Raw genomic sequence first — 13,617 nt, 5'->3', positions numbered from 1 at the left:
TTTTGTGTACATGTAATGCCACATAAAACTCAAAAATGAAATTGCACAATGTAAGGCTGAAATTATGTAAGAAATCTTGTCAAATTGTTATGAATATTCCATCGGTGATTTACTCAGCATGAGTTCCAGATATAACTTCAGACGACTCACTACTTTGTAAAATGATGTAAGTCTGTTTTCTTACATTTTGAAAAATGGTTTTGGAACTTTCTGTAGCAAAGCACGCACTAGTTTTTTCTTAAACAATTATTCAAAAATTTGTAAGTATTATGTAGCAACTAAACACCTCGACCCCCCCCCCCCAAAAAAAAAACACCCAAAAAACGACATGAATCCCAAGAATTTAAAAATATAAACACAAAAGAAAAGACTTGTGTATGATCTTTTATTCCTTGAATTAAAAAGTAACAATTAACGGATATTTTCAATAAATAATAAATACATTAGAAACATTTCAATTTTCTTCTACCAATTTCTTAAAGATCTATAATTTATGACAATTAAAAGCGTCTTTTGATTCTATACTGTACATATTTTTCTCCAATTTATAATGCACAATATTGGCTCCCATAAAAATAGCTGCACCAAGGATAGCACATACAACACCTAAATAAAAGGCATAATCGTACGATCCATTTATATCCTTTAGTAAACCTACAAAGAGAAAGTTGAGTGTAGTTTAGGTTTCATGGTAACGTATGGAATATTCAGTTTTATTCAAATACATTTGACCACAGTCAATAATTGAAAAGAAAAGTCTAAATCTAAAGCGCCACGTTAAGAAACACTAGCAACTGAAATTTGAAAATAATTAAATTAAAATACAGGATGAGGATAACTTAACAAAAGGGACATACATTTAGATGGATGAAGAAAATGGACAGATGATTTTAACAATTACTCCAAAGAACATTTGTTAATAGTACACAATACTGTAATTAAATAAAAAGTTGTAGTATAATTACTAGTATTCCATTTCTAGTAATTAAACTTAAACCAAAGAGTGCAACTCCCACAGACGAAAGTCATCAATATGGATGTGTTTTTTTTCATTCCAAGTCCTTTTTGGATATTTACGCTCTCAATGTTTTATATTTTCTAGCTTCAGTCTTTAAAGATGGAACGACTGTTTCGTGTGCATATAATTGTTACATTAATGTGGGTGTCGCTGGTCTTGTTATTGAGGGTGATAGGTGTATTGTTATTGTTGTTGTTGTTATACTAGTTGTTATTGAAGGAGATTTGAATATAGTTATTATGTTGTATCCATCATTACTTTGATATTTGAATTTGGTTGTTTCCTTGGAATCAGCTGTTTATTTGAAGCCATTTATTTTACCTATAACCTTGCTATGTATATACGTACCAGACAAAGGAGGACCTATAAATGTTCCTATTCCTTGAAACAGTATTAGTATTCCAAAACCACAAGATAAGTTTTCTTCTCCTAGGATATCAACAATAACAACTGACTGCTGAGATACACCGTTTCCAAGGAACAATCCAAGTATAGCACATACTATACCGAATTGTGTGGTATTTCTAACCAACGGGATAAACATTGTCGTAACTCCCAAACAGAATAGCGCTGCATTGTAAATATAGCATCTTATAGGCTTTATGCACTTGCGGTCAAACAGAAATCCTGATATGATTCTCCCAAGGCCGTCACAAATACCGACAACTACAACCGGAAACGATTCAAACTCATCGATTCCCAATTTTACTGAAAGCGCGGGAAGAAATATCATGCTGGACTGGTAAGAAACGTTAAAAAGCACAACTGCTGCGCATAAACTACTGAAACGATTATTTCTTAAGAGAGAAAAGTCACAAAACTTTCCATTTTGTTTTGTTTCTTTATTTTTCTCATCGACTTTCAGACTGGCATTAGCAAAACGGTTACTATCCTTAACAATTATTTTACTAGGTCTGTGCACTGTATCCGTTGGTAAAGTTTTAGCATGTTCTTGTGATTTAGCCAAACATACGAGACTCTTATTATCATCATTCCACTTCAATATTTGTAGTTTTCTACAAAATAAAAATAAAATATTGATGTTTTTTCTGTTTAACTACCCGATTTCATTTCAATCGCACGTGCAGACGTTATAACTAATATAACTTTGAATAGAATAAGCTCTCGCAGCGATATAGCCTTTTTTGCTTTTTTTGTTTGTAAAGCAAACACCAATCAATAAATATAACCAATATAAAATATGTTACATATAATCAATTATACATTTAACTTGGTTAACTTTTGTCGTTAGTTTTGACTATTTGTGTCTTTTTTCCCGATTTCGACATTTTGACTGATTTCGTGGGAAAAATTTGGTTGATTATATAAGGAATCACTGAAGCATACCTGGAGAGGGCCCCCCTTAGGCCAGTCAGCGCCCCCCCCCCCCCCCCCCCCCCTTAGGAAAAGTTCTGGATCCGCCACTGATACGTAAGTTATTCTTTAACATTAACACGTGACTTGGTTGAAGTTCTTTTTATATATGGTATAAATATAATAGACAAACCTTCTATCATATTCTGTAATCTGTTTGTGTAATGATAATGGGCGCAATAGAAATCCACACACAACCAACTGTAAAGCAATTCCTGTCATGATTATAAAAGCTCCAAAATATCCGTATTCTGAAAATGAGAACTCAACCAAAGTTGGCACAGCAAAGGCACCTAGTGCCACACCGGAGGTACCCAGACCAACTGCTATACCACGTCTTCGACTAAAATACATTCCTACGATTACCACACCCGGTCCGTAAGCCAAAGTCTTACCGATACCTGAAAAAAGTAAAGCACTGCGCTTAATATAGACCGTCTGAATTATTTGTTTTAACCTCATTCGATCTTTTTCTTTATACTTTTTTCCACTTCATGAATTTGTAGTATCTCTAAAAATCTTCAAAGCATTTAATCTACTATTTACCATGCATGCAATTCATATTTCATTTAAGAGTTTAATGCTTCTTTCTGGTTTTTTATCGGGGAGTAAAAGCGTTGACCGAAACACATTTTGTATGACACGCTTTCGACAAAAATGTGCGATCAACCATTTTACAGCACTACAAAATTACAAAACGAAGCATTCAATTCTTATAATTACACTTTATTGAAGCTATTAAACCACGAGTCCCGAGTGATGAAGTTGGAAATGATCCCTTCGTAAATTTTACGGACGTCATCACGAGTTGGTTTACCGGGTGTCAAATATGAAGCCCAGTCTATGATTTTCTGTGCTGTGTTTAGTGTACTGTTTGTCATTTTCTTTTTTGGCCATGGCTATGTCAATATAAAAAAGAAGATGTGGTATGATTGCCAATGGGACAACTATCCACAAAAGACTAAAATGACACAGACATTAACAACTATAGGTCACCGTACGGCCTTCAACAATGAGCAAAGCCCATACCGCATAGTCAGCTATAAAAGGCCCCGATAAGACAAGAAAAACAATTGAAACGAAAAAATAACGGCCTTATTTATGTAAAAAAAATGAACGAAAAACAAATATGTAACACATAAACAAACGACAACCACTGAATTACAGGCTCCTGACTTGGGACAGGCACATACATAAATAATGTGGCGGGGTTTAACATGTTAGCGGGATCCCAACCCTCCCCCTAACCTGGGACAGTGGTATAACAGTACAACATAAGAACGAACTAGAAAAATCAAAAAGGCTTAACTCATCAGATGGACAAAAATACAAGTGGACGTGGCCGGGTACTTATACATCCCGACACAAAAAGACACAATGAACAGATCTGAGAGCCACTAACAACTAATAAAAAAATCATGCATCTAAGACTAAACTGTTTATTTTCTTTTCTAATTTGACGTTCTTCTTTGGCTTTGGATACAAAGACATGTTCTTATTCCAATAAAACATGGGCTGCGCGTGATTGAGGCTAGTCACAATCACAATTATAATTGCAACGTCAGTTGAATTTTGAACAAAGCCGGAGATCAACATGGACATGTGTGTTGGTGTTGCTCGCTAGGAAATTAAATAAACTCATTCTAAAATTAAGTAAAATGTGTCAGTGAATTTTTTATCGTCAAACTGTTGGTTTTTATGCCCCATTGATGGGCATTATGTTTTCTGGCCTGTGCGTCCGTCTGTTCGTTCGTTCGTCTGTTCGTCCGTCCGTCTGTCCCGCTTCAGGTTAAAGTTTTTGGTCGACGTAGTTTTTGATGAAGTGTAAGTCCAATCAATTTGAAACTTAGTACACATGTTCTCTATGATATGAGCCATCTAATTTTAATGCCAAATTAGAGTGTTTACCCCGTTTTCACGGTCCACTGAACATAGAAAATGATAGTGCGGATGGGGCATCAGTGTACTTGGGACACATTCTTGTTTTATGTGTTTTGTTCATTAAATCAAAATGGATGCCTTTCGAGTGTGTATTATAGGTCCGATTCAAAGTACAAATGTTCAAATTTGTCCTACTAGAACCGAAATAATTCTATCATGTCATGCTCTATTCTCATTTTAACATGTGTAGGCATTATATTTGTAAACATTTAATACCTCGCTAAGACATAAACAAAGATAATGCCTATCCATGTTAAAAGGAGCATAGAGCATGACACGAAAGAACTATTTTTTAAACTTGTGAGTTTGAATGTCACTTTGATATCTTTTGCCTCTTTAAATGATATATGTATAACCATGCAATTACGAATTTCATTAAAAATTTCTTTTATCTTTCTATCGTTTAGGTGTTGTCACAAGAAGTACGTGCTGTCGTGAGTGTAGGATTTAATTGGAAAATAAAAAGTTTGACTTACGTACAACAAACGAAAGGCACTCGAAAATATCTGTATATATAATACAACCGCAGTGACTGCACGTGCTTCCCGTGACAATGTCAAAATAATGGATATTGAAAAAATATTTTAAAGTTCTCTTAATTTCATGGCTGGGCATGCATGAAGAAAAGTTATTATAAGAATTGAATGTTTCTTTTTCTAATTTTATAGGGTTTTAAATGTGTTGTTCTTATGCATATTTGTTATATGAAACACAGATGTGTCTTGACACCCAAATAACTTCTTTTACGATTTAAACAGGATAGTTATAATAAAAAAAAAGTATGATTGTGTTCTCTATTGTATAAATAAAATCACATAATTTATTGGTATACCTCCAATAACCCCATAGCTGACAAACAAAACATACAAGTTGGAAGAGAATGCCGACATCACCATGGATACAGCTAAAACAATTCCCCCTGCTACAACAACCCATCTGTATGAAAATCTGTTACATAATGCTGATGCTACAGGACCTTCAAAACAAAATGACCAAACCATCACTTTCAATATTCTGTGAAATTATTCCGTCCATTTATTATTGCGAAATTTAAAGAATGGACAGAAATGCGAAATCTGCATATAGATTTATGTATCAGATATATATAATAGCGAGGTTTTATTATTGCGATACTCTCCAAGCAGGATGTGTTGACCTTTCCGATGCACCTGACATTACATCCGCTTAAGTTTTCTGGGAAGCGATGGGTTGATTTTGTTTTATTGGCTTGCGTTTTTCTTTTCGTTTATTGCTCAGATGTCGTCGATTTTTCTTCGATTTATGAATTTTGATTGTTCCTTTTGACATCTTCCCCCTTTTTGTTTGGTAAGCATATATAAACGAAAATCAAAAGTATAGTAAAACCTGGAAAAGGAATAAGAGCTATGCATAAAAACATTATCATGTCAATCAAGTGTTAAAGAATTTCTGAAGTACTCGCCTCCTGCCAATGTCAAACTGACCGACAATGAAGTAACCCAAGCTGTGATTGAAGCAGGTTTGTTGAATTTCTCTTCAAACCTCAAGTATAATATTCCTGCTGCCCTATTTAAACCAGCTGGAATAAAAATAAATGATGAAAAGTATGAATATTGTTAAATTTCTTTATATAAATTGGTATTTACTTCTTATACTATTACCTTTATTTCAAAAAGTTGTCAATTATATACAGTAAATATTGTCAAATATTAAACAATTTGTTTAAATAAATTATCTACTCTACAGTTTATTGATTAATTTCGCAAGCTAAGATCATACTCCTTTGCTCAACGGTATAATGTCGTTAAATTTAGATACAAACCAACAATAAAATGGATCATCATACTGCTGACCACAATGAACCATCCCCATCCTCCATCAGATGCCTCGTCTAAAGAAGTCATTTCCAATGAAAGATCGCTGTAAAGCTTTTCTTTTGCTGCTTTCGATGATGGCTCAGATCCTGTTTGAGTGATTAAAACATCTGGAATTGTAGAAACCTCCGGTTTTGCCATTTTTCGAACGTCATTTTTCGTCATATCTGGAAAGTAAGTGTTAACAATTTAGTTGAATCGAAATGTTAGTTATTTCCCATAATTATTTGACAGGAACATCAAGTTGTGTCTTTAATTTCATTGGTCTTGCTTCGTGTTGTTTTTCTGTTTTATCAATGTTTGTGACCTTGATTTGTTAATGTGGTTTCTTGTAAGATTATAACCAGAAATCTTGTCCGACAATATTTCCTGAATACCATCAAAATATTATTGCTTTGACGTAGGGTACTGTACTGTTAGAATACAAACAAACAACTATATATCATATCGACATCCGGATAAACAGGTGTAAATGTTTATATAATTGACATTATCGCTATTTTGTGCATTTTTCCTTTGATCTTTATTTGTGATAATTTTCATATCATGCTACTCGCTTGAGATGGAAAAATTATCGCTAGAAACTAAGGACGCCACGTGCGTTGTTAACGAAATTGACATTGAAATTGACAACGTCGTCAGAGGTAAAATAGCGATAAACAGATTATCATTGGTCATCTCAACTCGATTGCTTTTCTCACTTTCGCTGTTCCAGCTCAAGCGAGAAAATCATTCTCGTTGAGATAATCAACGATAATCTATAAATATCGTTTATGAGATAGATATATCAGTGCATTGTTTGTATGCTACTGAATGCCTAGGAAAAATCCTGTATTAAACGCCTGCCTTTAGGATAAACCAAATTGCAACGTAAAAAAGTCAGTGATTAAGAAATAAGTTGATTGATTACAAACGTGTTGTTGTTATAATCAAATAATTATGATTCCGAGAAAAAAGTCATTAAAATTGAATACACGAAAATACATGTTTAATTCACTTTATCATTATGATAAATGTTAAAACAAAATCCTTGTAGCTTTCTATGAAAAACGGAGCAAGTCATCTAATTGTCAAATACTTAGACATGCATCGTAATGATTGTGTGAGGTGTCGTGATACAGGTAATGACTGGTAATCTTTGTGGGGATGGTCACAATCTTTAAACTATGACAATTTGTGTTATGTAGGAATATACATGCATTTCAGATATTAACTTACATTCCACCAAAGAACGTACTATAATTTTTATGATATATAAGGTGAAACAATGAATCAAAATTAATGAAAAACGTTCTATAATCTTTATAAAATAAGAAGATGTTGTATGATTGCCAATGACAAAAACTACAACACAACAGTGTATAAACGAGGCAGATTTAAGCAACTAAAGGCTACCGTACGATCTTCAACAATGAGCAAAACCCATACCCTATAGTCTGATATAAAAGGCCCGATATGACAAAATAGGTAACGATTCAAAATATAGAAAACAAACCAACCTTATGTATAACAAAACAATATACCAAAACGAATATGACAGAAAGCAACAAGCGACAACCACTGAAATACAGGCTTCTGGCTTGGGACAGACACATATACCGGTAAAATATGGCAGGGTTTAGCACAACTGTGAGCGTTCAACCATCCCCTGATCTTTAAGAGTGGTGTTGTGCCTATCCCAAGTTAGGAGCATGTAGGCAGAGGCGGATTTAGAGGATTTTTCAGGGGGCCTGGATCCACCGTTTTAGTGGAAAAATTTGGTTGATTATATAGGGATTTACTGAAGCATGACGAGAGCGGGCCCCTCGAAGGCAGTCAGTGGGCCCCCTCTTATTATCAAAATTTCTGGATCCGCCACTGGTAGTTCGTTTTTTTCATGTCTGTCATATTGGGTTTTTATAAATTGTTTTGTTATAGATTAGGCCGTTAGTTTTCTTAATTGAATTGTTTCATAGTTTTCATGTATCTGCCTTTTATAGCCGACCATACGAATAAGATAAGATAAGATAAGAATTTTCTTAATCTAATCAAGAACCCATAAAGGGCATCATTTTACAACAATATTATGACGATACAATTGGAAAAAGCAAAACAGAAAACTAATACCATACTATAACGTTATGGACAGGATCAGAGCCTAACACGACATGTGTCTTATATTACTATTATATTAAATCTTATAATAATAAAATATCATTTCATATATTTTGCTTTCATCTTGATCTTATTTCTAAACCTTTAATCATGTAATTTCCTAGGCATATGAGAGTTGGTAAATGCTCATTTGTTAACAGCCAGAAATATTTCTTATCCTTAGGTAGTTCTTTAAAATTAGTACAAAAAGTGTTAACTTTATCAAATAATAAATTTCTCTGTTCATTATATAAAGGACAATTTACTGTAAAATGGGTCTCATCTTCAATAGAATTTGATCCATGTGATAAGCAGTGATGACACAGACGTTGGGTTCTCCCTATGTAATTTTGGTGACATCCCATTAGTCCGACAACCATTATTCCGACAGCCCATTACTCCGACAACCCACTATTCCGACAGCCCATTACTCCGACAGCCCACTATTCCGACAACCCAATACTCCGACAGCCCATTATTCCGACAATAATTTTTTCTTAAGTGTATCGGTAAATTTTCTCTAAAAAGTCCAACTCCGTTCTCTGTAATATTTGTGATTGTCCGTTTTGATCCCAATTATTCTTTCCATGCGGGATATAAGTCTCAGTATTCTGGAGTTGATACACATGCTTATTGCAACTGCTCAGTCCTTACCTAGCTGGTCCCTCTTTCGTTTTACGTGTCTCTAGTAGAGGTATTTCATTTTTCTTTACATTTCGTCGTTTGTGTGTCGACTGTTAGTCTGAGCTGTTCTTGTTCGCTGTGTTTTTTGTGTTTGTCTTAATTTAGCTTCTTTCACTAGATCGTCGGTTACCCCCTTTCGTGTATCAGGGGAGTGAGGTTTCATCACTATTAACTACATAAAGAATATATATCGGAGTTGGATAACACTACCGCCCTCTTTGGTCTTCAGTCAAATTGAGAAAAAACAAAAAGACACATACATACCCAGAGCCTTAAAAATAAGATGACAAATCGGACGAAATTTGTGCTCAGAAAAGATTTGCAATTCCAATTATGAATACGGTATCATGTTCGGGAATGTGAATCCACGAAATACGGAGACAGTATATCTATATAGCACTTCCAATAGCGATCGACCAGACATAGTCTGAGAGATGACACTCAATTTTTTTGTAGTGATACCGAGCTTAAAAAATATTTCAAAATCTAGAAAAATATGCCTCTTTTATAAAAGAAGTGCATAACTGATGATTTACAACAAAACTTATTACGAAAAGTATATGACGGACATGAAAATTTCGGCAACTTCTATTTTTAAAAATATTCATCGGGTCGGTGACTGTTGGTGAGATAGAAATATACAGTCAACGTTTTTTCGACTGCTCAAATAGAACGAATGAGTGCAGTATAAAAGCCATTAACAACTAGTAAGAAATCTAAGACAATGTGTGCCATTATTGTCCTGCTTGTGTCTTTCTTAAATTGTCGAATTGTGGAAACTTACTACATTATGTGTTTTGTGGCAAACTTGACACCTTTTTTTCATTTAAAGATTGTTTTCAAGGAGAAAAATATGTAGATATCAATGATTGATTTTAAGAAAGAAAGTTTATATGTTAATTAAGAATCGGCGCTCACCCATTACATTAAGAATTGAAAATGCCAATTTCAAAAATCGTAATGTACAGCTGATAAAGTTGAGGATGAGCGTCATTTTTCAATCGAATGCTCACATTATCAAAAGAGGGATTTACTCTTTTAGCATATTCAGTCGAGCACATGTCAGAACTTTGAAAAGTTAGATAAATATGATTAATCTTCGATGTAAACACAAAAAAACTTTACTTTTTTAGGGGGAAAAATGATGATTATATTGTTAGTTCTTTTGAATTATGTAGTACATGGTTTGATACTGACTGTTACTTAATATCAATGTACTAGTCCGATTATGACCGAGGCTTACAGTGTTATAAAGATAAGTATATCATATTACTATGCTATTTAGTATTGTAAAGTCTTAAAATTGACCCATTATACCGCCGCTTCGCAAAAGTGGGAACATACCGTTTTACCTCTGTCTGTCCGTCCATTCAACCGTCCACTCATCAGTCAGCCAGTTCATCAGTTCGCCCGTCCGTCCCATGGATATTTTTGATGCATGTTTTTCATGAACGACATTACAAGGATTTCTGAAAGGTTTTTTGAAGTCGGCTATATCGTTCGATACGTTTTCAGATTCATTACTCAACAAATGCCTGTTTAACGAACACTTTTCACATGATAGCCAAGTTGAAAATTTTCGTAACATTTTTCTCAGGAACTACAAAACAAAGATTACTGAAATTTGGTTTCAAGGTTTAAATAAGTCAGATAGGCGGTGTGAGGTTTTTTCAGATTCACAACTCAACAACGAAGTATTTGTGCGGGGGCATCATCAGAAGCTCGCACAATCACTGTTTTTTTTTGTTTGGTTTTTTTTATTTATGTGCTGTTTATATACCCTTTAATTTGGGAAAAAAAATAATATTTTCTGGTCTTTTTTATATAAAGATTTCGAATTGAGTGTATAGAAAGTATTCGAACTACCTCAGCCTTATGTTATATATACGGAGTTATTTGTTAAAATATATAATTACATAATTATCTAAACGTAATACAGACAGACAAGTTTTATTTTACCCTGAAACCCATAAACTTGACTTGATAAGTGTCGGACTTATGGGTTGTCGGAGTATTGGGCTGTCGGAGCAATGGGTTGTCGGACTATTGGGTTGTCGGACCAATGGGCTGTCGGACTAATGGGTTGTCGGAGCAATGGGCTGTCGGAATAATGGGCTGTCGGAATAATGGCGTGTAACCGTAATTTTTACAATATCTATCTTAAAATTCTCAATTCTAAGATCATGAGTACTTTTCTCATTTTACATATAGCTCTTCTTATATTCAAATCTTTAATTGATAAATAGGCCTCCTTTACAAAGTCAGTCTTGAGCATATAAGTTAACGGTCTCAAACAACATTACTGTAAACATAAGAATGTAATTCTTCTAACTGTTCTTGATTAGGTTTCTACACATACTTTTAAAGTTCAAAATTGAATTTGTGAATCTATGAAAGGTTATCTTTCTAAGCATGTCTATCTAGATGTCTCCCTGTGTGTATCTAGGATTAGACAAAATGTTTAGAAAATGAACATATAGGGGAAAAAGTGCATACTAATATTCAATATAAAGAAACCCTACAACTAGACATAATTTCCACTTAAAGTGTGCATATGTAGCTAACTGTTATGGTGTGCGTGTACTTGTTTTAGTTTTGCGGTCCATGCAATTTGGATAAAAAAAGTAAAAAGCTTGGTGCATTTGCAATCTATTTTCTGAATAGATTTTTTTTAAATTTTATATTTCTGCATTTTTACAAAAGCTACTTCTAGTTCTTGGAACCGTCAATATTTTGCAGAATTACTTTATATTTGTGTTTAAGGATAATCATCCTGGAATATTTCTTTCTGTAGAAATGGAAATATACTTTAAAATTGGTTTTGGCATTTCATTTAGTTAGACAGAATGGTTAATCTTGTCAGTATCAAATAACACAGCAATATCGCGTCATTCTTAAATTTACCTTCAATTTAAAATGAAACTGAAAATGTAAAGTTCATGATACATGTGACACGAGCTTCCACAATAAATTGAAAAGGTAAATAAAAGAAAAAAACGTGATTAAAATCTTGTTTTGGTGATCCTAGCAAAAAAATGTAACTAAAATTATTGAATACTATTTTAAGTAATTATATATAGGGTTATAAAAGCGTTGACGGTGCGCACAATTTTAGAATAGAGCACATAAGCGCTTCATACAAAATGTACTTCGTTCAACGCTTTTACACAACAATTAATTTACAAAAAGAAGAATTCAATTCTTAAATGCATGTCACACACATAACATTATCCTTTTCATAGAACTAGTTTTCAGTGATAACGTAATTATACAAGTAAAATATCAATTTTTGAATCAGGTAAAATAAGAAAAATATTAACAACATTTAATATGGGTAAAGCGCATTGTTAAAATACATGTAGTTTAATTTCACAACAAAAATAAAAACCAACAATTATATAACAGGAAGCTAAAATTTCACTTCTTACCTTTCTTTAAACACGTGAATTTTTGGATCATAATAAAATAAAGACGTAGAAAACTATTGGTCTAAATATGATTGGAGGCAGTGTTTAATATAAAGGATGAGCTTATATATATATGCATATATATACAACTCGTCTAAACATCAACCCAACAATGTTAGATCTGTAAATTTGCTTTCGCAAATTTTTGGTTCTTCCCTCGCCGGGATTCGAACCCATGCTTCTGTGATATCGTGACACCAAATCGCCTGCACTGCAGCCGTCCCGCTAGACCACACGACCACCTGGGCTCTCAAAAAAAGAGCTTTCGGTGGCCATATGTTACCTTTCCACGTCAGTTTTAATCTAGCGGCGTACTACAGTACATGATATATAAGGCATGAAGATGTTATTGTTACAGATCAGCTAAATTATCTATAGTAAAGGATCCTACAAATTAATGTAAGATACAGTCACAGAAAATAATTATATTCATAAGTACGTCTGAGTCAGTGACAACCCTACAACAGATGTATCCATCGGATCGCCATCAATGATGGTGATACATGGCTGTGTACATAATGTATATACAACTCGTCTAAACATCAACCCAACAATGTTAGATCTGTAAATTTGCTTTCGCAAATTTTTGGTTCTTCCCTCGCCGGGATTCGAACCCATGCTTCTGTGATATCGTGACACCAAATCGCCTGCACTGCAGCCGTCCCGCTAGACCACACGACGTTATTTTCTGTGACTGTATCTTACATTAATTTGTAGGATCCTTTACTATAGATAATTTAGCTGATCTGTAACAATAACATCTTCATGCCTTATATATCATGTACTGTAGTACGCCGCTAGATTAAAACTGACGTGGAAAGGTAACATATGGCCACCGAAAGCTCTTTTTTTGAGAGCCCAGGTGGTCGTGTGGTCTAGCGGGACGGCTGCAGTGCAGGCGATTTGGTGTCACGATATCACAGAAGCATGGGTTCGAATCCCGGCGAGGGAAGAACCAAAAATTTGCGAAAGCAAATTTACAGATCTAACATTGTTGGGTTGATGTTTAGACGAGTTGTATATACATTATGTACACAGCCATGTATCACCATCATTGATGGCGATCCGATGGATACATCTGTTGTAGGGTTGTCACTGACTCAGACGTACTTATGCATATATATATATATATATATATATATATGCA

The 13,617-nt window shown here is 34.1% G+C and overlaps 1 protein-coding gene across 1 annotated transcript; it reads right to left on the bottom strand.

Moving 5' to 3' along the window:
• Positions 1-426: 426 nt before the first annotated feature.
• Positions 427-5,361, bottom strand: LOC134727197 (monocarboxylate transporter 14-like). Its single transcript, XM_063591575.1, has 4 exons — positions 5,166-5,361; positions 2,526-2,793; positions 1,367-2,034; positions 427-654 (listed from the first exon to the last, which is right to left on the bottom strand). The coding sequence occupies exons 1-4, from the start codon at positions 5,332-5,334 to the stop codon at positions 485-487; spliced, it is 1,275 nt and encodes a 424-aa protein (XP_063447645.1). The 5' UTR covers positions 5,335-5,361; the 3' UTR covers positions 427-484.
• Positions 5,362-13,617: the final 8,256 nt, after the last annotated feature.

This window comes from Mytilus trossulus, chromosome 7 (assembly GCF_036588685.1).
Source record: "Mytilus trossulus isolate FHL-02 chromosome 7, PNRI_Mtr1.1.1.hap1, whole genome shotgun sequence".
NCBI classification, from domain to species: Eukaryota; Metazoa; Mollusca; class Bivalvia; order Mytilida; family Mytilidae; genus Mytilus; species Mytilus trossulus.
This window is presented reverse-complemented; position numbering and strand designations above follow the sequence as displayed.